Here is a 24,349-nt window from a genome sequence, read left to right as displayed (position 1 = left end):
AAGATGCAGAGAACATGAGTCATTTGTAACAGCTTGTTTTCAATGGAAATATGAACTCATTCACAACAACATAATTTATCAGAAAGTTTCTCCCATGAACAGCTTGGAAGCAGATGTGTTAGTTCAATGGGTCTAAAACCATACCTAGTATCAACACATGGATTAAAGAAATTATTTTATCAAGAGTAAACCCAATTTAGTGTGGCATGACATAATGAATTATAATAAGGACTGGTTTTGCTAGTTTATGGCTTAACTAGCCATACTGGTTTCTTGACTTTTCAAAAAAGAATTGTTAAAGCCCCTAATTGTCAGAGGCACTATGAAGGCATAAGCAAATCAAGTTAAGAGTACTGTTAAACTTTTCTCAGGAGGAGGGAAGGGTAAGCAGGAAGCCAGGGCCACAGGAGGCTAGATTCACTGACCCTTGGCATTTCTTCCATATAAGGAAAGTGAGAAAAAAGAATGGCTGAGACATTACATACCCAACTCATGAAATATGGGGACAGATAGTTACTTCATAGGCATTTTACATATAAAACCATAAAGAGACACCTGAATATAGATTTCTTTCTAGAAAAGTTCAAACAAAACGGATCCAGAATAAAAGACATCAGGCCAGTTGGAAGGAGAGAGTCTCAGGAAATGGGGGTGTTGCAGGCACGCTAATGGCCCCCTCAAAGCCGTCCACGTCCTAGCCCCTGCAACCTGTGATTATGTTACCTTCCCTGACAGAGGGGAAGTAGATTGCAGAAGCCCCAGCTGCAGCTGTTGTGCCAGATGTTGGTACTTTTGCTAGAGTAACATGGTCTCAGGCAGAGAGTATGTGGATGCTGATGTGAAAAATGTGTCCTTTTCCAGCCTATCAGAAAGGAGATTTAGGGGCAGTCTGTAGTCACCTGGAATGGACAACAGCTTTGCCCCAAAGCTATGTGAACACTTCCTCCCTCTGTCATGGTACAGTCTGAAGAGACCTGTGTCATTTGGACATCCTGTGGAACACACTAGTCTATTATATCGGCCACTCAATCAGCACAATGATTAAAAATCTAGTGTTTTAAGGCAGAGGTCAGAAAACTATCACCTATGGATCAAATCTAGCCTACTTTCAAAAAAATTTTTTAACATTAATTTATTTTTGAGAGATAGAGACAGAGCATGAGCAGGGGAGGGGCAGAGAGAGGGGGATACACAGAATCCGAAGCAGGCTCCAGGCTCCAGGCTCCAAGCTGTCAGCTCAGAGCCCGGCGCAGGGCCCGAACTCACAGACTGTGACATCATGACCTGAGCCGAAGTCGGACGCTCAACTGACTGAGCCACCCAGACATCCCAAATCTAGCCTGCTTCTTACTTTGTACATAGCTTTGTTGGGATGCAGCTATACTCTTTTTTTTCTTTTTTTTCCCTCAGACTGCCTATGGGTGCTCTCATGTGACAATGACAGAGTTAGGGATTTGTGGCAGCGACTATCCAGCCCATAAGCTTAACCGATTTACTATCTGGCATTTTACAGAAAAAGCTTGCTGACCCCTTAGCTAGGGCATGCTGGGACCTCTCTCCACAGCCAGTAACAAAGTATTACATCTCTCATTTCCCACTCTGAAAAAGATAGTGCAGTGCCTGGTAGGCTTCTTTGGGTTCTGGAAGCAGTCTTTTCCACACTTGGGAATAGAGCTGTGACCATATATTGGGTGGCATGTAAGGCTTCAGATGGCTTTCAGTGGGGCCTGAATAAGAACAGGTTCTACAGTGGGGTCCAAACAGCAGGCATGTGGTCCAGGCCCTCAAACCACACAACCCTGCAGACCCTAAGCGGCATCGTTGGTGGAAAAAGACGCTATTCAGATTTCCTTGGCCATCACCAATGGGAACTTCGCCCTGCAGAAATGCAAGGTTTGAGAGCAATGCCATGTCATCTGCAGCAGAGAAATATACAACTCTCTAAAAAAATCTGATGCACTTGAGCTCTGGTAGAGAGGAAGTTCCTCACATTGGGACACTGACTGTGGGCAAAATTGCCCAAGCTGGGTTCTCTCAGACCCACCAAGTCACAAGTTATCTGGGCTCAGAAGAAAGGCAATGCAAATTGGAGATAGCATATGGGAGATCAAGCATGAGTAGGCACTAACACGCTGCACAAGCCGCCCGTCCAGATCCTTAAGTTATCCACTACTCTTCCCCAGCACTGTTCCCTCAGCTCATGCTTAGAGTTGCACGAATGGTGCCTTTTTACCAACTGCTGGGGAAGGGAAACATGTGAACTGGGTGCATGGATGGGTAAATTTAGAATAGGGGTGGAAGCTGAAAACGGAAGGTAAAACTACCATCCTGGTCAGAGGATCACAGAAAATTGGTGGTGAGGAGAAACCTTCCAAATGAGCAGAACCCTTGGATGGTGCCATGGTCATCCACTTTGTGTGAAATAAAATGGCTCAAGGTTATAATATATATGGACTTATGGGCAGTAATTTGGCCAGTCTGTCAAGGACCTAGAAGGAGATTGGGAAGATCAGAGAAGGAAGTCTAAAAGAGAAGCAGATGGATAGACCTATGGGATGGGCATGAAATGTAAAGATCTTTGCCCACCAGAAAGCATATGGTGGCTTAAAATAATCACTAGCCAACCAAATCAGACAGAGTGATTTAGTATCAACCCACCACAATCACTGGGCACCGAAGGAACTGCTCGTACAAGGGATGTATGAACAGAGTAGCTGTGGAGGCACACGCGGAAGCTATGCCTCATCAAGCAACATGAGCTCCCACTCGTCAGGACTGAGAACTACTACCACTCCTGAATGGTCGAGTGGTCGGCAACAGAGACGAGTGTCCATTCCCCCGAATGGTTCCCCTCTACAAAAACATCAATTTGGTGGCAAGTTGACTACATCAGATCTTTTCTACCCTGAAAGGACCAGAGATTACTTTTGATTGGAATCACTACTTATTTCAGAGATGAGTTGTCTTTATTGCCTATAAGGTATCAGCCAACACCACCTGTCGAGGATCTACAGAGACCTTCTGAGGGTATGACATGAAAGGACCAGTGAATCTCACGGAAATGTGCTCACCCCCACGCATCCTTTGCTGTAACATGGATCTCTGGCTGATGCAGCGTTATGCGGGCGGCTCTGTCAGCAGTCATTGTCCCAGACCAGTGATAAGAGAGAGCTGCTTTTACACTTTGGGGACAAGGAGGAATATGTTTGGCATCTAGATTCTCCTTTGAACAATTTTAATGACAAATGCAAAAGAACAGCAGCTGCAGCCTGAGAGGTCATAGGAGGCAATGGTTCAAAGTCTCTGCAGCGCTATTAGCTGGAACTACAGGAGTCCTGCACGGGCCCCAGTGGCAGCCAAGAGATCACCTGCAGGGGCAGGATCTGTGGTTCACTCTGTCCTCCTTCCTCATGTAAGTTTCCGGGAAATGAGCTTCACCAGAGTCCGGAAGGAGCCGCTCCCACGGCTGAATCCTCCGGGATGCTGAGCTGTGCCACCCAGATCCCTGTGGCAGGACTGAACCATTTCTTTTCCCCAGATGCTGAGCAGCATTTGTCCTTCTTTAGGAACTGCTGAAGCTGGATAGAGCTGTTTGTACAAGTTCATGCCCACTTCCCCAGGCACTTAACATCCAGTGCCTGGTTGATATGATACTGTAAATGCCCAGCCCCCTCACTCCCACTCAGGACATCAGGGTTGGCTGAGCCCTTGTGATGGCAGCACAAGCTGAGTGATGGGCCCCACCCCGCCTCATCCTCTCCCCTGCAGACGTTGATCCCAACAATTCTCCCCAATAAACGTCCTTCGTGACAACCACCGTCTTGGAGTTTGCTTCCCAAGGAAGCTGGCCTGCTACAGCATGTTGATTAAGAGATGGAGGCAGCTCACAAGAGACATCTAAAAGAGCTAAAAGGGATGGGGAGGGGGTATGGTAACAGAGAGCTACTTTTCCCTGTAAGATTTCTTACACTATTTCATTTTTTAAAAATATTCATGTATTGTTTAACAATAAATTTAGATATAATGTTATAAATAGGGAAAAGACTAAAAAGCTATTGCACTGGAGAAGCCACTATAATCGTGGGTCAGACTGTTTTCCATCCCATGTATTTTCATTTGCAAATCTTCAAAACCAGTCCCCAGGGAAGCTCCTGCCACACCAAAAGTCCAGCTCTCTTAACTAAATTATATGCAGACTGTTTCATGTTTCATATTCCCTTTGTCCTCATTTGGTATTCCTTCTTGTACGCATGCATGTGCTCACTCACACACTTCCCCAGTCCACAGACAGTTGCCTTCTATTCCCTTTGTTCTTTTTCTTCCCTGTTACCACTCTCCATCAGTCAAACTTTAGAAAAATAAAGGACCACCGGAACATCCTGAAAGTATCTGATAGATCCATCTCGTCGTCAACACAAGGACTGCAAAATCCGTCAATCAACCGAACATTGTTGATGTGAGTTGGGTCTATTTCATCTGTTTCTTCTGTTATAATGAAGATACTCGATGCCTTGATCCATCAGGCCTAACTCGTATTGTGTATTTCACAACTATATAAAAGTGCTCCAGTTATAATTGTCTCTCCCAGAGTCGAGGGCCATAAGCTTACTACATATTTTTTAAAGAAAACCAAATCTATCAATGGTAACAACCTATTGGATAAAGATTTATGTTCATTTGAAGGAATATGGGAGAGATCTAGAATGATCGGTCATTCTGGACAAATGGGACACCGAGATCCTTCAATTTTTCTACACCACTAGATAAATGCCCAAACTCCAGGTTTTGGAAGTACTAAGATCAGAAATATGTTGAAAAAAAAAGAAAATTTCCATCACAGCTTCACCATTTCCACATTGCTATGTGTCCCTTTGGGGACATCATATATCTGCATCCTGGACATTGCATCGGTAAAACTCAGCTGTTCACACTAATATATGTCATCATATAATAACACATCTGTGCTCTCTAGTTGCATGATGGACTCTGTTCCAAGATTCTGATTATATATGAAGGGCAGCACCAGTTAATGAAAGAGGATTTTGTGAAAGTTTATAAAAGGGAACCTCATTTAGAATGGAGGGAGGAGACGAGAAGGGGCCCACCCATGACCTACCACTTCTCAACTGCAGACCCAAGAGGAAAAGACCACCTTGCATGGGAAACTACTTCACTGTTCCCAGCAATGGGAAGAAAGAATTTCCTCTTCCCTGACCCCACTTCCCCCTTCATACCGCTGCAGCCTAGCCAATGACAGGCAGTCACAGCTCAGCCAACGAGAAGCTTCTACACTCAGAACTCCCAGTTAACTCCAATGGACTTGTTGACAACAGCCTTTCCAACCTCCCCACCCCCTTTCCTCTACAGACAGCATTCCTCTCCTTTGTCCCAGCAACTTGCCTATCATTTCCATAGCTTGCTTGTCCCGGATTGTATCTCTGCTATTCCTGAATAAGCCCACTTTTACTGGTAGAATAACTGAAGTTTTATTTTTTAACATTAACAATTTTAAATAATTGGCTTCTGTTTGGTTGGTTGTCAGCTGGCTGCTTCTTGTTTACTTTGCCGTCTAAAGAATTTATTAAATGTGTTTCAAAGAGTGACACGAGAAAGGATTTTTTTAAATATTTATTTTGAGAGAGGGAGAAATCAAGCACAAGGTGGGGGTACGGGGGGAGAGGGGCAGAGAGAAAGAGAGGGAGAGGGAGAGAGAGAATCCCAAGCAGGCTCTGCGCTGTCAGCGGAGGAACCATGAGATCATGACCAAAATCAGAAGTTGGTCGCTTAACCAACTGAGCCACCCAGGGGCCCCCTTGGGAACGGAATTTTTAAAAAACGAAGCTATTTGCTAGAGTGGTCAAGGACCCTTTAAGTGGCATGGCCTCCACAAAATAAAGATGTCATTTCCCACAGATGATCCCCATTTCATACAGGTGAGTCTTCAATGCCACATTAACTCTACTCGATTTGCCTATTTGCACATTTGAATTTAATGAGATTTATAAAGAATCTTCTTAAAAAGAGAACGTTAATTACATATTGTTTTCCTGTGAAATCACAGATAAGGGGCTTTTTCAAACTTTTATATTATAGAAGCGTGCACAGTATTCTTCGACTTAATCATGTCTATCAGTGTAGCCTCACCGGCCAAGCTCTCTGCAGAAGTAAAAAGTATCACCCCATTTAAATACACAGAGCGTTTCAACAAACAACTGCTGACCAAGTCTCGTCTCTGGCAAAGCTTTAAATGTTGTTTAACTGCCCTCACCTGTTACAATCAGTAAACCTTTTTCTATTTTCTTCATCATTGCTGTGTCCATTTAAAAGAAAAATGCACAATAAATGCACTTTTTGTTAATAGTTCATCATCATCATGGATGTACCAAAAGGCTTAAAAAACACAGACCGCCAGTAAAGAAGGTGGACATCTACACATCTTTTTACTGTTTTAAGAAAAGGAAAATCCAGTATAATTCCCTTATTTTAAACTTTTATACAACGTCTCTTAAAATACAGTCTGCATTTTACTTCAAAAAATGCATTTTATTAAGAAAAAAAGAAAGAATAAATCACAAATCAGGAACTGAAAATCATGACGAATGATGAATCAATGCGTTTTGATGCCATCACGTTGCAGTTTCCAGCAGTATGGACCACATGGTACCATGAGGCTTCACCATCTATAAACCTGTCTACACTCCCAACCAGGTTAATGCGGCTGCTAAATCACATGAACACTTGTAACAGATTCAGGACTGTTAGGATGCCTGTATTCAGCTTTGCATCAGATAAAAACTACCACTTCTGTGTTCAATTCTTCAAGTCTTTCGATTAAAAAAAAGGTACGCCATTTATCAACATCAGTTCTTCATAAACTACTATGTTAATTCATATCCTAAGATTCAGTCAGGCATTTACAGAAACAGCAGAATGGATACAGAGCTAAGGAAAAGACAGGCAGCTTTTGTAAGGAGATTAAGAAGGAAAATAAGATGCTTAATTTACGTATTTCCAAACTGTTCTGGTGTGCACCAACTAAAGGGTCCAATTGTTCCTTGCTAGGCACCTGGGCAGAGTGATCATAAATAGCAAAGTGCCTTTATTATACAACTGGCTTACGAAATTTAAAGATAACTACATGCATGCACCTCGTTTACTCTGCCTCAAAGTCAATTATTGCAACAGGTTTCATAAGGTCACTGAAAATTCTTTGATCTCTTGGTGTGTAGAGACACCCTAATCAGAATGCACTAGTTAGCAGGTTATATTGAGTTTTGGTTCTTTTCGAGAAATTACCCCATCGCCATAAATGAGAAGTGACAGAATGGCAGACTTAGCACAGATCATATTATATGCCATCCCCCCACAGAGTGGGCGCTCTGTAACCACTCCACTGCTTTTGGGGAGAGGAGGCATGGCTGCAGCTTATATTTCACAAAGTCTGTCCTGGAGGTCAGTGCACAGAAAAATGTATGCCTGAAGGAGTACATGATTTAGGATGGGGAGCGGAGCTCTCCACTTCAAGCTGTCTTTTTTTTTCTGATTCATAAGAAACAGGCTCCATGGAATAGAGTCAAGGGAGATCAAAGAAAATTTGGTGATAAACTTTAGAAAAACAGAAGAAACAAACCTATAAAGAAAACTGGCATAAGGTCTGGGGGAAATATTCTCAAAGGAATGTTCCATATGAGATATTACAGCTGTAAATAAAAAGTGGTTTTTGCATTGTTAAGAATTGTGTCTTTCGTATCGGCGAGTTTAGGAGTTGCAAACATTTCACATTCTTTGGGAAACTGGCATTATCCCGGGTCTTCCCTACCGCCACTACTGAACAATGATAACAGGTTATGAAAATTTTAAAAGGCAAGACGTCACTGACAGCCAACACGCCTTCTGAGTCTGGTTGCATATGAATTTTACATTCAGAGCTGAAGTCTGACGCTCAAAACCTAATGTCTTCAAAATCATGAAGAGAAGCCCAATAGAAAAAGAGCAATATAAACAAACCAATGACAACACAACATCTTTCAAGACTACTGGTAAATTGTATTGAATGTAACACAGAGAAAGGCAAAGGGGCTTATATACTTTTGGCCACTGAAGATGCAAACACCAGCCAAACAGGATCTTAGAAGCATTTCCGGGTCTATGAATAACACCACAGGGACACTAAAGCAAACACGAGCATGTTCTCCAGTAAAGCAAGGTCAGTATTGTCCAATTTTGGTTTTTACCTCCAACCAAACTTATGTATCACATGGCTGAGAGATCCGGGACACAGTAAACCGTAGTCCAAGCGATTTAAACTTTCGTTTTAGATCCCATCAGAACGGTCGGAAATTAAGAGCAATAGCTAATTCCTTGCTCTATAGAACGACTGCTATGGGAAACGCATCACTGGATGAGGCCTCCTGGAGCCATCTCGGGTCTGGATACAGTAAGACGGCAGGGCTGCAAATCAACTGCCTGTACCTTCAGTGGAAGAACATGTTCTTGTCCGGTGAGAGCCCCCGGCTATTAAAACAGACTGTCGGGACTATACGGTAAAATGCAGCTGCCAGTCAGAAGAAGTACTCTTTCTGATTTTCACTGACTGCGCTTTGTATATTAAGCTCACTTTTCAGAACAGCCTCGGCACTGTCTACATTCTCTGACCTTTTTGCCTCATTTCTTTTGTATAACCTTTTCTGCTGATAAATGCGAGCAGCTACGGCAACAATGCACAGCAGGATGAAGATCACAACAGCTATCAGACCTGGGGAGGGAAGAGAAAACAGCGCCACATCAGAATGTTTGTCCAAACGGAAGCCCTGCTGACTTCATAACTAATAAGTCATGATAAAATTATGTTCTGCATAAATCGAGCATCTATCATATATGAATTAAAAATATGAAAATCTCAGGTATTTCTGGATCAGGCAGTATCATAATATACCGAGTATGTTTCTGAGTTGCTTCCTCTATCAGCCTTGGGGGCTCACCTCTGTTTATGCTGCACGCATACTATACTGGGTGTATTTAGTGCATTTCCATTCATTTTTTAATTTTTTAGTGCACTTACATATAACACAAGATGTTACCGGCATGTCACTGCATATTAGTACACAGATGTTTATTATTTTAAGTTTATAGATAGTAGTAATATTGAAAAATAATTAATGTGGTTTTTTACTTCAATATTTAAACACTGTAATTCAGCAGATTCTCAATAGTTTGTCATACTCCTGAATAGGAGGAACAGGATATATGTATACGAATAATCCTGACTAGCGAAACATATTTATACAGATAATATAGATTATTTACATTATTTCTACATGAGAAATATTGATATTTTGAAACATCTGGTTGTAAGTAAAACATTTAAATACCACTGTTATTAGCCATGTCAATATATGGTTATTGACCCCTGCAATATATTGGGCTAGAAGATCTTCAAGGCGTATTCTGTGAATCCCTGTGGGTCCTCAGGACACTTTGAGGAGGTCCACAGGGTCAAAGCTATTTTCATAATTATTCTAAGGTGCCTCTTTCATTGTGTTGACATATCCACTATTAATGTAAAACAAGGTTCGGTAACATTCCTGGTACCTTAGCATGAATTAAGACAAGGCTATCGAACTGTAAAAGCGGTCACTGAATTCATAAGGCAAAAGGCATTACATTGCCAGGCAATCTCAGAAAAAAGAAAAAAATGTCAAGCCAGATTCATTTAAGAGTGTCCTTGATGAAGTCCTAAAAATTACTTATTTTATGAAATCCTGACCTTTTGGCTATCAGCCTTTTTAACATTTTGGGCAACGAAATTGAAAGTACTTTGGATGTATCACCAAGTATGACAATTGTCTCCAGGAAAAGTGCTTGTATGAACAGCTGACTTGTGAGCTCAACTACTTACTTTTTGCTTCATGGAACACCATTTTTAGTTGAAAGAATGACTGACAAACTATGCTTGTTTTGACTTGGATATTTGGCAGATATTTTCTCTAAAATGAGTGAAGTGAGTCTGTCACTTCGAGAAAAACAATTGACAATGTATGTCGCCAGTGATAAAAGTCAAGCTTTCCGATGAAAAAGAGAATTTGGAAAACTACTGCCTGTCACCATGAGTTTGAGAGTTTACTGATACTTAGACTTTTCTGATGAAAACGGTGGAGGTATTAACTGATGAAGTTGTTTTCAGACAAAAATAGGCACAATGAAAACAGCGATGTGGATCAACTGTCATATTGGAAAGCTAGGCTTCTTCCTTCAGTTTAAATCAGGTGCATACAACTCTAATGGAGACCAACCAAGCCAACACATTGAAGGTTCTCACCAATCACAGTGGATTCCTGAGCACATGATTTAATGGGCAGATTCACTACAGCAAATTATATAATACTGCCAATGGCTAAACCAACTTTTGGCTGGGTCAGCCTTACCTGAGAAGGACAGTAATTCTTTGCTCATATAAGTCAAACATAAATGTGGCAATCAAATTCTGCACTTGAAATCTGAAGAATTTACTACTGGATATGGTTGTTTTTGTTATTACCAGTCATATTAATAAATAAGAATTTTAATCAAAATATCATTTGTTGTTATATACTTTGCCTCTCATCAGTTAAGTTGCTATACATAGCTCTATTGTCTGGCCTCTTAATGTAGGCCTCTTGTTTCAAGAGAGATATTCTGAGTTATTTCAATGTGAAAACCTGACAAGGTGTACTAGAAAGCAGGCTACAGCAATTATAAAATAAACATCAACATGGCAGTGGCCCAGACAGGACATCCAGACCGTCATAATCATGGATGGACTCGGAAACCAGTTTGTCCCATATATGTGATTTATCTCCTTTAATTTGGGGAAGGTGTCGTGTCAGGATTTGTCACATTCAACAAAAGCCTTGATCTAACTTGCTATACCAAAAAACAAAAAAACAAAAAAACAAAACCTAAATAAAATATGGCAAACCACTGTGCTCTGTGACATTGCCATCTGAGGCTCTGTGTGAATGTTTTTATGAGGAAATTATGTAGCTTTCTCTTTGTCTAAATCTGACCATCCATATCTGGGTAGCCTGGCTAGAAACCCTCTATAATATCTGGGTCACAGTTTTAAATGTCTTTTTAAACAATTTTCCAACTTACATTATTCAGGGTTTGTAAGCGAAGAAAAAGATGATCTAAGGTGTAGAACATAGGGCGATTAGCCAATTTGGAGAAATTTTCAATGGATTAATTATTGTTACACAGTGGGCACAATTTACGAGTAACTAGACAACGGCGAAGAATTATACCATGATGCTACCAGATGGAGAAACATCCTGGAGGATGATATTCTGTGATTTAGCAGATAAATTGCACGTGGTCCCAAGACAAGGCCTTCCGAGCTTAAATGGCCATGACCAGCTGCTCTGCTTCTGAAGCTCAGTCTCGGGAATGACCAAAAGCAGACACCACTGGATTCCCAGACCCTCAGTTCCCAAGCTGCACACCTTCCACGCTGTCTTTCTCTGCTCTATGTATCTGAGCCAAGTGAGATTTCACAGATGACCTATAACATGTTTCCATTCCAGAATAACAGAGAATGACTTATCAAAACACCCCTCCTTTATTCTGCAAATCTTACCGATGATCTTTGCCCAAAGCAACAATATTCTAAAGATTTGATATTTTGCTCTAATACTGGCTGGACTGTCCAGTCATTCTCTATGTATATCTTTGAATCTGCGTCTCCCTAGATCTATATTAGTTAAATGTATGGAAAAAGCGCCATTAGGAGACTGAGACCATTTGTTTGATAAGGAATCGTCATTTAAAATGTTAAGCACAGGGGCGCCTGGGTGGCTCAGTCGGTTAAGCCTCTGACTTTGGCTCAGGTCATGAAACCACGGTTCATGGGTTTGAGCCCCATGTCGGGCTCTGAACGGACAGCTAGCTCAGAGCCTGGAGCCTGCTTCAGATTCTGTGTCTCCCTCTCTCTTTGACCCTCCCCTGCTCACATGTCTCTCTCTCTCTCTCTCAGAAATAAATTTAAAAAATAAAAAAATAAAATGTTAAGCACATTAACTGCCATAGCTTCAAATGAGTTTTTACCATATAATGTGTTAATAATAATATATTAATGTATTTTCTTTTAGATAGGCAGTTACTAACTGCTCTTCTAGGAGGTTCTTGTTGCTATTTGCTGTTTGCTTATTATATGACCAAATCGGAATTCTATCTTATGTATCTTTAATTTATACACCATTAATCTGATCAAAAGAAAGCAGCTGAAATGGCAATGATGTTAACATCCTCACGAAGATCTGACTAGTACTATTCTCTGTTTAAGTAAAATCCTAACTACTTAAAGGAGGTTGATGTCTGAATGAGTAAAAGGGTAAACAATAAACAAAAAATGGACCAGGTATAAAGCCCACAGAAACTGCCCAAGTAAAAGAGAAATCACATTATCTGGCAATGTAATAAATAATTGTTTTCTTCTTACGTTCATCTCATATGCAAAGTGTGAAGAAAAGGTGAGCCACTTAGCATTTCCATTATCTGATTAATTACCTTCTTAAGATCATTAATCAGGGAGAAAAAGGTACATTTTGGGGGCTGGTTTTGAATAAATTATGTCTCAGAGAATATGCTGTTTCATTGCCAGGAAGATATACTTTAGCATTTTTTTGTGTTAATTCTGCAATTTAAAATAACTACAAACCACTTTGATTCCATCAGCCTAGTATTTGATAAAAATGCAACTAAAAGTGCTATAATCATTGATGTGAGCATCTAAACCATAGAAATACCCATTTTGCTGAGCATTAACACAACATAAAATGTATGTTCCCAATGTTAATCTCAGGTTTTTCCCACTTTTTACATAAACTCTTGTAGAAGCAATACAACAAAGTCCAAGAAGCCAACAAAAATAGTATTTCCTCAAATACATTCAGAATTCCCTAGGGATTGTAGAAGGCCATTTTCAAGCTAAATGATACTCATTTTTACACTGTGAAGCAACTATAGGAGTGTGGCACTTTGGTGAAATTATCAATTATGTATACTGAAAATCCTCAAGGAATTCAGGAATTAAAGAAGACTCTAAAAAAACAATCCAAATACAAATAATAAACCACTCCTGCCACTGACCTCAGGATTCAGGGCCCAACACTGGAGATACGTGTGGATCCTCCACAGGTTCTCTAGTGCTAAATATTCACCACTCCTAGAGATAAGAAGTACCAAAGAGTTCATTCATGCTTTCTGTTACCTCCAATTACTGCAGAGTCACTTCTGATTGCATTGGCTAGGGGTTCTCTGTCATCTCTTGTTCCAGAATGATCTGCAGTAGAAGGATAAAAAAAGAGGGAGGGAGTGATACACCCAAGTCAAAAGAAGAAATTTTGAAAACAAAAATCTTAAAACATTTTATCAATGTGGGATCTCTATGACTTTTTTTAACCTCAGCAGTATCAACTGCAGTGGCCCACATGTATAAGGCACTGAGGATCTAGAAAAGGAATGGGAAAGAGACCTGGAAGTTAAACAAAACCAATCTGGGGAAGCCATCTTGAGAAGGCATCGCAACGGCACATCAGAAGATTCAATACCCAGGGGACAAGTGTGTTTGTTACTGCAAAGGAAGAGCCATTCCCCTACCTGCAAACGAATGTGTCCTCTCCCTTGACGTGGCATCTGGGCCAGCCTGGGAGACACAGCTGGACTCTGTCACATGTCCTGAGATGGTGACAGGGGCCGGGTGGCTGGGCTGCAGCGCAGCCTTCAGAGGGGCCACATGGCTGAGCTGCACGGCAGAGAGACAGCCCAGGAAGCCCTGCGCACCGGCCATGGCTGTCTCCTGGTCGACATCGCTGTGCTCTGGAAATCCAAAGAAACACCGAAATATTAATAGTCGTGCAAGAGCAAACAGGCAAGGCGACAGATGGAAAGTCTTGAGTCTGATAATACAGTAACAACAGATGTGCAGCAGACTAAACTCCCCTCTGTGGGGTCTTTACTAAAAGAGGCAGAGCCGTTAAGTCTCTCCGCCACTCACGGTGAGCCTCCTGAGGTTAATGAAGGCAAGTTTTTAAGTCTGGCTAATTTAATATGATATGGTGATCCGGAAGTGATCGAAGCTTCCATAAGCATGGGCCAGGTTTTGAAGGTTCACGAACTGATGAAGGTTCGTGAGATGTTACATTTAAAAATAGGTGATGAACATGATTTGTGATAGGGCTTGTAGTCAATGCTCAAGAGATTAAAGTGCTTCCTGATTTGGAAATGAATTCAGTCAGCCCTTCAGACAGAAGTCACGAACATCACAGGCGCTAGGGGGAAAGTGGAGCTTCTGCGGTTCCGCTATTTACTGGCCAAGCAGACAGCTGGGTCTGGCCGAAAGCCTTCTGGTACTCTCTGACCCCATCCAGGCACGCAGGGGCAAGATGTTCTCACGTGGGAAGGCTACACCCCAAAGTGTTTAGAGAGTCGCCCTAATTCCTCATACATAGCAGTGAAAGCATCCATACTACCTCACCCCCTATTTCACGGCCACCTGTCACTCAGACAGAAACATGCGTGGCCCCTCTAGACAGAACACCCCTCCCCCACATTAACCAGAGTTGAGTTTATCTGGGACTGTGGCGGAACAGAGATCAGCTTGAATGCCAGAATATTAATTTATGGTTTTACAGTGAAGAATACATTTACATTTTCTGTGTGGCGAGCCTGGGATCTAAACAAGGAGGACCAGATATAGTTTTAAGGTTCAAATGTGACCAGACTATAAAGCACCTACCCACCCAGTATGACCACGAAAAAGGACTAGTGTCCCCTGCACTGCATACACAGGGACACAGACACAATGTGCACTCGTCTCTCTCTTTTTTTAATATAATAGATATTAAGTATTTATTGGGTGCTTATAATGGCACTGTTCTAAGGGATTTGCAGGTCTGTGTTGACAGCTTCGGGTAACCGCCAGTGTCTTATCCCAGTCACACAGGCGAGGTGTGCGGGTTCAGAATTGCAGTAATGGCCTGAGGCCACAGAGCTGTTGGCATTCTGCTTGGGAGTCAGGCCTGTTGGGCTCCAAATCACAAGACTCTTCTATTTATGAACCACTCTCTGATTGACACATTGTTTTCTTTACTCTCTTCATATCTTCCGCAGTGCTGCTGATTTATTTTGTTATTATTTTGTTTGGCTCCAGAGCCCCTATTCTTGAAGTGACTCTTGGCAAGTCAGCTCTGATTGAGCCTGACCTGAATACACCAGATACATGGCATTCAGGCCCTGGGGCTCTACCTCAGAAAGCCATGTTCTTACCATACCACCAGGCCATCCTGCCTCACGGCCCACAGACTGGCTCTCTGAACGTACGGGTGACTGTCAACCCCCAAGCATGACGTTGTCCTACAGAAGCCATGTCGTCCTTGTGTAGAAACCAAGAACTAACTTAGTTCCAACACACAGCATTCACTCATTTGAATGGATACACATGCAAACATATTTATGTTTAAAAAGACAGCATTCTTGCTCTGGAAGTTTTTTACTTAAATAAGAAAGGAAATGGAAATATACATTACAAACAACATAATCAGGACAGTGCTTTTCACATTTATTCTACAGTGTTAAAATCTTGATTACAATTTCTATAGACTTTCAAAAAATCTTACCTTTTGAACTCCCCCCCCACCCCCCCACCCCCACACCAAATGCAAATAGATAGGATTCACTTCTTTGGTACAAATCTGATATGAGATGAATTTTTAAAACTACACCTTTAAGTGAAAAACATTTTTCATATTACAAGTTACTGTCTAACAGACTTTAAACTCTTGAAACATAAAGTGGGCAGTTAATCAATTAATTTCTGTTTTAAGAGCTACAGATACAGGAAATAAATTCCGTGCATATCAAGCATGTTACATTCTAGCAGCAGAGACAGAAAATAAACATAGAAACAGGAACTAATGAAAATTTTGAAGAGTGGTAATGCTCTGAAGAAATAAATTAGAAAATGTGATGGAGTGTGTCTGGAAGAGAAATTTATCTTGATGGATTAGGTGATTTTTGTTCATCTATTTTAAGGTTGACTCTTCATAGCCCTGTTCCCTTAGTGGCCTGGAGATATTATTCCAGCATCTTCTGGCTCTATCAATTCTTTCTTAAATTTTGTAAGATTCCCTATGAGTCAGGAATTTTGCATAGAACATGGTGGGGCCTTTTCATCTGGAGATGCAAGGGTTTTCTTTAGCCTGGAAAAGGTGTCATATACGGCTCCCTCTTCATCTTCTTTATTCTGTTCGTCTGCTGATTATTCACACCGGGTCTTCTCTGCATTTCCTCTAAGCTATGTTACTTTTCCAACCTGATGTCTATCTTTTAGGACTTAATATTGTGTAAGTCAAGTACTTCATTCCCTTGATCTTCTAGGTGATGAGTTCAAGTTTCAACAAAGATCACTCTTTCCTACTGACTTTCAATCTGGAACAATCAGACGTTTTTAGTTCCTCAAGGTCTGTTTTTGCTTTGTTGGAAGCAAGTGCTCTTCCTAAGCTGCATCAGGATGGCATCTGTCTCCCCGAAAACGTTTCTTGTGACAGGGAGTGATTCGGTGACTTTGTTTCTTCTCTCATTTCATTGTTGTTGAATCTTAAGGATAGAACTAGTTTTCTCATCTGCTGGGCGACTGTCAGTCATTGATTTCCTTAGGTGGCTGACATCTAGAGAAGACAGACAATGTGGCTGCCCCATATCAGGGAGGGTGCAGGCCAAGCACCCTTAACCTCCAGCCAGAGAGGACTCAAACTTCAGATCATCCTCAGCAAGATTCAGGAACTCTTCAAGTTTTAGGTCACTCCCTCTTTGGCAAAAGGGGAAGTGGGCACACTGAAGTTCTCAGTGCTGACCTTTCCCCACAGGAGTCCAGAGATCTCTGTAAGCCAATCATTTCCAAGTGTGGGGGAGGGATCTACACAATTCAGTTTTCCCCAAAGACTCTCATAGGCTGGCCCAGACTCTTCCAACCAGGGGGCAAGGAGTCGCCCAACACTCTCTTCACTGACAACCTCTAGGCTCCCCCTGCCTGCTGGGCTGGACCAGCAACTCCTATTTGCAGGAGAGTCAATGGGTGGGAATTAGAATTAGGAGTGAAGGCAGAGCACAGGGGCTTTGGAGCCACCTCCCCAGACCAAACAAAATTAACAGCTATAATATGTTGTTCATAAGCAAAGCTGGCCTTAGAAATACATAGCATTAGATATCTTTGCGCTAATAAAGCCAGTGAGCAAAAATATTGATCTTTCCTGACTCCTGAAATGCCAACACAATGTAAAGATTAGGGACACAATGTAAAGAACAGGGAAGATGGAGGAATTGAAGACCACTGTCCCCCCCCCCCCCCCGGCTTTACACAAATCCTGAGAGGACAGGCATATTTCGGATGTTTCTGGTAGTAAAAATCCTTATCTGACTCGGGTGTTTGAGTCATCTTGCCTATTAAAACCTCAGCCTCAAATGTATTTTCCACCAAAGGGATGACTCCTGCTTTATTAGAGAAGAAATCTTTTAACAAAAGGTCTGCAAGAAAAATAGGGTATGGGGGAATTAAAATTTGTCTGAAGTGCCTTTCCATATGTGGTAAGAGCACTGTTTCTGGAAAGGGTGTGAGGTAAACAGAAGAATAATTACAAAGAGTGCTTCTTGAAATTTCTTGTGGCTCTCCTTCACAAACAAACGGAAGACCTCAGAAAACAGTACCAAGTAGTGTGGCCATACCTATGAAGCAGGGCCTTATTTAAAAAGAATCTCAGTATCTTTATGAAGATCAAGATTAAAAGTCTTGCCGGAACATGGTGCAATAAATCAGAAGGGGAGAAAAGGGGGTGATGGGCATGGAGGAGGGCACTTGTGGGGACGAGCACTGGGTGTTATATGGAAACCAACTTGACAATAAACTGTTTAAAAAAAATCAGAGGGGGAGCAGGGCATTTTTACCATTATATGCCATTATAGCCAGTAGCCTATAACAAGAGTTAGTGGAAAAGTAAAATGGCAGAGCTGACAGCAAATACTACGTGGATAAGGAAGCAGTTTTACATAAAAGGTATGTATTTGCCAACCAAACCTACCGCTCTGAGATACAACCTTAAAAATCTGATTAATACAGAAGTATTTCTAGTTAGATATTTCTGGGTGACTTGTACTTCTCTTTTGATTTCAACATGACTTGTCTTAAGTGTCATAAGACATTTACAAAATCACAGGGTCTTTAAATAATCTAATCAAACTATCTTACGTACCCCCTTGGCTTTGAAGCAGGTTTTACATTAAATAACATTGAGATTGACGTTTGTTCCTATAGTTCTTCTAAGAGCCGGACTAGACACCCTCTCCCCTCTGACCACACACTTTATTTACATCTGGCCTAAATCTCCACAGCCGAAATCTGAGCTACTTCCTGGCTCTATAGCCTCAGAAGAGATAAATGATCCCTATGGGTCATTGCCTCTAAATATACCAAAGCTACTGCTCAGCACAGAATGAGTGAAAAATATATTCGGCCTTTTAGAAAACTCTTCTAACATAAAAACAACCCATAAACAGATCTCAGAACTTGATTTTGCAGTGAGCTTTGGATGTAAAAATGAATGTAAGGCAGCCTATTAATTATGGAGGGCTGTGGACCAAGTCTGTCTCAATGCAGACTGGTTTTTCCCATACCATGGCGGACAACGAATTTCTGCTGTCAGGGTTCTTGCGCCATAAAATGTCTGACATAAAAAAGTAATAGACAGTAACTGTAAACTTCACTCAGCCTTTGAACAGTGATTTTTCAGTCATTTTACAATAGGCTAAATGATATCATTCAAGACGTGAGCACATTTTTCCATGAAAGGTTTTATGTGATTTCACGATTATGTAATGGTCTTGAGATTTTTTTCTTGTGTGGAATTTTGACCCAACAAAACCTCATGAGTGAGCAAAACAACTTTACACCTGCATATTTCCTGTGATTAATTACTTCTTAGGGAGATCTCTTTTTAGATACTGTTCCTGTTAATAGTTCTCTTAAAGGAGCTGATTGAGTAATCATTCACTTCGGCATCAGTACTTAACACATGAACAACGTACTTGATGGACAGATGACATCAGACTGTTGGCCTTTTTAAAAGGAAGACCAGAAAGAAATAAAACTACTTCCTCTCTGTCCTCTAGCACTCATTTCTACAGAGGAAATGGACCGTAGGAACAAATTTTTAACTCCAATCATCATTAACAAGCATTGCTAGCAGATATCAAGCAAGGAGTGTAATTTTTTAGGTAATACTATTAAATTGTACTATGATGACATGGAAACCATCTCCAACCCTCTATTATACTTAAGAGACGACACTAGCAGAATTCACATCTCACTGCTCTTACTCTGAGCAGCCCCACAGCTCATCACTGTGCTGGCCTGGCCAACCTCTCGTTGCTTTGTCTCCAAAGCTCCTGTAGCCACCCTCCTGCCAACCTCATTCTCTCTTTCTCTTCCATCAATTCCTGTTCTTTAATAAAGTCACTCACACAATGGTGTAAGTCCCTGATAGTGGCTTTACTGTTTATTATTCCTGGTGCAGGCACATTTTAAAGCATGTTAGTAATTAAAGGGATAAACAATTGCCTTCTCTTTTTTATTTCAGAAATTATTCTAGTTTTATCTCTGTACAAAGGTTTCTAGATCTGGCAGCTGATAAATGTATAATTTGGGAGTTGTGGCTTTTGCTTTTATCATTTGGGGTGTGTGTGTGTGTGTGTGTGTGTGTGTGCTTTAAGTGTGAGCAGAGCTCTGCTTTGTTATGTTTGAGTACCAAGTGAAAGCAAGGAGGGTGACATTGTTGTCAAAGGATCACATTTATCCTTCCCACCTGGAGCATCCTCATGATTACACGAGCCTCTGAAAATCCCAATGTCTACCATGCCATTTGTTGTATAATTAAAATCAGAGAACATGTTTCAGCAATATGAGTGTTCCTTGGGTTTGGGACATGACATTTTGATTGATGCTCACGTACCAAGATGAGAAGAAAGGTGTTTTTCAGTTTCTAATTACGGCCAGTTCAAAACATATCACTAACTCTCTGGAAACAAAGCCTCCAGAAGGTTAAAGCCACAGTATGCACTGCAGATAGGCTAAGAGATTTTAACTGTTGAAATAGTAAAAAATCAACCTGAGGAAGAAAAAAAATTTAAGTAGATTTCTTACTTCTCTTGTTCTAAGCTGCACCTCTCTTTTAAAACTTGCTTATAAAATAATCATTATCTTTAGTGTCATTTCACAATATATTTACACAAACAGGACTTAGGTCATCTGAGTCTTCCTCACCTCTTGGCACCGAAGAGAGCTTTACATAAAGGATTCCTGACACACTGGAAACTGTTCCTACAGCTCTTCAGTGGAGACTGAGTGGCTGTCCCTTCCTTGCTGACGACAGACATTATTTTACATCTGGCCTCATCTCCACTGCAGTACTCTGAGGTACCTTCTGGCTCTTTGTCATCAGAGGAGAGGAATAATCACTACTGATCAAGACCTCTAATATGCAAGAGCAACGGCTCAGAGTAAGTGAAAATAATCATCCAGCTTTTACTAAAATAAATCATAAAACTATTATAACATATAAAAGTATCTAGGTACACAATTCTGAGCTTACTTTTACAGTGAGTTATGAACATGAAAAGCAGATTTAATGTACTCTATTGATTGTAGGAGGATCTGAACTAAGCTGTTTGGCTAATGCCCCGACTTCCCCACCACAGCCCCCAACTATTAATGTGCATTATTGTCAGAGTTATTGAGTCCTTAGTTTTTTAAGTGTAACAGGGAGTTGGAGATGGTTTCCATGCTGTCATATTACAGTTTGAGGTTGTTTCTAAAATTGACCTTCCTTTTGAATATCTACTAGTAACGTTGGTTCATGGCGACAATCCAAAATTATCTCCATAGTTCTTCCAAAATTTAAGAAATGCATAATGGAGAAAGTTGAAGGAGGAAAAGATGTCCTTTTTCCTGGGTTTCCATCTAAAATGGCAGTGAATGCTCATATCCTTGTCTTTGGTTGAAAAGGTACACAAATGACAACTCCAAAAATATATATAATTGATCAATGTCTATATTCTTCCCCCTCAATAGAAATATTCAGAAATTATAAAATGATACAAATATTTTAACTCATTTTAATTTGGAGGGTAATTTGGAACTATTTTATCAAAAGCAATATAGGGTACATTATACTCCATCAGAAACACAGGAACCTTCTGACAGTTAACGTGTATGCCCGCTAACCATACGCTCTGTGAGGCAGGTGCAACGTCTGCCTTGTTGAATGGCACCCTCTATGAATACAACAGGGCATCACAGAGTAGATGCTAAGTGAATCAGTGAGCCAAAGGGGCTTCCAAAAAGGAAAAACGTATTTGATAAGCATGGGGCCCTGACAATGTGCCTTGCAGACCTTAGAGGAGAATACTTGACCAAGGGCCACTGCTGCTGGGCTCTGAAACCCAGCTTTATACTTGAGCCAAGGCCATGCTTCTGGTGGCTGGCTTCCAGCGGTGGTTAATCAAAGCAGGGATTCCTAAGGCAGGCTCATTCTTGGGGAACAGGAGATTCCTCTGAGAGCTGGCAAACCCAAGAGCTCCCCAAAGACTGCTCAACCCTTCTTAGACTGCACGGACTTCCAGGATACTTCTGACTCCCTCCTTCTCGACTTCATTTGGAGGCAGAGGTGCATGGCCATCTGATGGCCTGGCCACTCTTGGCCAGCTCCTTTCCCACCTCCTATTTTACAAGTGTTCCCTGAATAAAAATCCTCACATGGTTAATTTTGTCTCGGCAACTGCTTGTTGGAGGACGCGGACTAACATAATAAGAAATTTCAAGATTGAGCAACTCTCTGGAAAATTAATAGTTCCATTTTAGTGTCTCTTTTACTATAAATTCATATACTATGTTAAAATATAATAATATACTACATATATTTTATTGTAAATTCATATACCACACCAAATCTGACCACAAATTATTACTTTCCTTTGAATTACACATGATCGAACAGACCGTTAGTCCTTGGTCAAGATCCACACCTTAGGCGCATGCCAAATAAATTCTTACCTACACTTTTAGGAGAATGAGCTGATTCAGACTATAAAGCTCACTGCTGAATTTGGACTTTAATCTTATTTTTCCATATGAGTGAGATGCATTTTAATGATATGCTATACTTGAATAAAAATATTAACATCTTTAATTCCCTACTAATCTTCCCACTCCCTTACAAAAAGGGAAACAAATATTTATATAATGAATGTTATTATTCTACTGTTTAATTAATACAATCCTCCTAATAGAAAGCAGATAAGTTTCCCAATTGTTTTATAATATATTTAACATATTTCTACTCACAAGAAGTATTTTCATCAGTAATGCTGGCATTAAATTTGAGGATTTTATTGCTTTAAAAATATGATTGTATTAACATTATGCATAACTATTACAATTTTCTATCTTGTGTTTTACATTTTTATGTAAGGCCTCATCTCAGACCCTGCTGGAGGAGGAACTCTTGAGATCAGGATTTGTCATATTTATTTGATTCTTTTTATTACTACAGTTGAATTTACATAATTTACACGATGAAACTCACTTGGAATTTTTCAGTTAGGCTTCCAAATATCTAAGAGGCACTCTGCACATATTTTTAATGTCCACTCTCGCATACTGAGAGAGGACAATGCAATTCACATTTCCTGTTTGGAGGATGAGAGCACACGATTTTGGTGCTAATCACACTCCTAGAGAGCCCATAAATATTTATAAATTTAACTATTAACCTTCTCAAGGGCCAATATTTTGATCGTTCACCCATGGGTTTAATCAAACATTCGCAAGATTCTGAACTATGTACAGGGATCATAAGGAATTGATCATAAGGGGACAGATTGCTGAAAGGTTCAAAAAAATAAAAGATTCCATTTACTCTCTGGGACAAAATATTGCAGGTTAGTGTCAAATATCAAACAAGAAATAAAAACAAGGCTACAAGAAGTCCCCCAACCCTCCCAAATAAGGTGAAATATCACTCCTCTTTATAATTTACTGGTAATTAGAAAGAAAACCCTTTCAAAATTTACCACCCATTTCCATGTAGTTTCTGCTGGCAAGTTAAAAAAAATGTACATATATTTTGATGTTAAAATGGCAAGAGTATGTTTCTACTTCAATGCTAATATCAGAAGTAATTGTTGGATATAAATGACAATCATGAGGCATTTACACAGACACGGGGTTCCAGCAAGAGTGGCGGCCACCACCACGTCCCCGCAAGGCAAACAGGGTCCAAGCTAGAACCTAATGCACGTCTACTAACGAGAAGAAAACCATTGCTCTCCCCTCCCTTCTCTTTTAGGCCTAGTCCCCATTTGATCATTAGATGACAGCCTGTTTATTTGGCAGCTGATTGATACATAGGCTATTATTTCTACCTTTATTGTTTGATATTTTTGAAGTGTGAGAACAACATCACGTTTCATTATGCAAGAGCATAGTGGCATTACGATCAAAGGACGGTGCTTGCTCAGCAAGAGGTCCCTGCACAGGGTTCCAAAAACCTCTGAGAAGGCAGGGTTTCTGCCTTCATTTATAATTAAGATAAAACAAGATTTCTTTTGGCAGGATAAATGTGTGTGTGGCCTATGTGCGCGCATACACGTGTCCAATGTGACTCTTCTGATCTTTATGCGTCATGATTAGGGAAAGGCCATGCCTTTACTTACCTGAAATCCGGCCCAGTACAAGAGACCTGACGGCACTGAATTCTGTACCTGACGACAGATGGACTTGTCTCCTTGCATTGTCATCAATCTATAGAATTGTTATACGAGGCGCAAGCATCCAAACGGATGCCATTTTGTTGAGGAGAGGACAGAAAGCAAAGGAAGACAAAAGAAAATGATTAAAATGGGCAACTGTTAGTGTGGCCCCAAAGACTGAGAAAAATAAATTTTAAAGAGCCATTTACAAAGGTGAATATTTTCTAAATTTTCTATTCTATCCTCAGATAATAGTGCACCCTACCTTCTAGCCCCCTGTATCCCTTTAATTTTCTCCATTGTATGAGAAATCCAAAATTGGTAAAGCTGAACAATATATATATGTATACATATATGAGTTATCTTCACCTTGATACTTTTACTTAGCTTGGCACTTTCACCTGAGTCATTCAGCTAAGAAATCTTCCTGTATGGAGAGAGCCACAACATTCGTGCTTTGCTTCAAAAGCTGGTAGAGTGAATAAATTCCACTCTTTCATTAGAGCAGCAATGGCCC

At 40.7% G+C, this 24,349-nt stretch overlaps 1 protein-coding gene across 3 annotated transcripts in view; it reads right to left on the bottom strand.

Annotated features, from left to right (window-relative positions):
• Window positions 1-6,532: 6,532 nt before the first annotated feature.
• The window catches only part of CNTNAP4 (contactin associated protein family member 4), a 252,739-nt gene continuing 234,922 nt past the window's right edge, over window positions 6,533-24,349 (bottom strand). For all 3 annotated transcript variants that reach the window (XM_039227582.1, XM_039227589.1, XM_039227596.1), the window contains 4 exons: window positions 23,797-23,884; window positions 13,636-13,854; window positions 13,247-13,318; window positions 6,533-8,755 (listed from right to left, as the gene is read on the bottom strand). In XM_039227582.1, coding sequence (XP_039083513.1) covers window positions 8,562-8,755; window positions 13,247-13,318; window positions 13,636-13,854; window positions 23,797-23,884 — 573 coding nt within the window. In that variant the 3' untranslated portion in view covers window positions 6,533-8,561. The remainder of the gene's footprint in view (window positions 8,756-13,246; window positions 13,319-13,635; window positions 13,855-23,796; window positions 23,885-24,349) is intronic.

This window comes from Hyaena hyaena, unplaced genomic scaffold, assembly GCF_003009895.1.
Source record: "Hyaena hyaena isolate Hyena2069 unplaced genomic scaffold, ASM300989v1 scaffold_1, whole genome shotgun sequence".
Classification (NCBI taxonomy): Eukaryota; Metazoa; Chordata; class Mammalia; order Carnivora; family Hyaenidae; genus Hyaena; species Hyaena hyaena.
The sequence above is the reverse complement of the archived record's forward strand: the minus strand, read 5'-3'. Positions and strand labels throughout refer to the sequence as shown.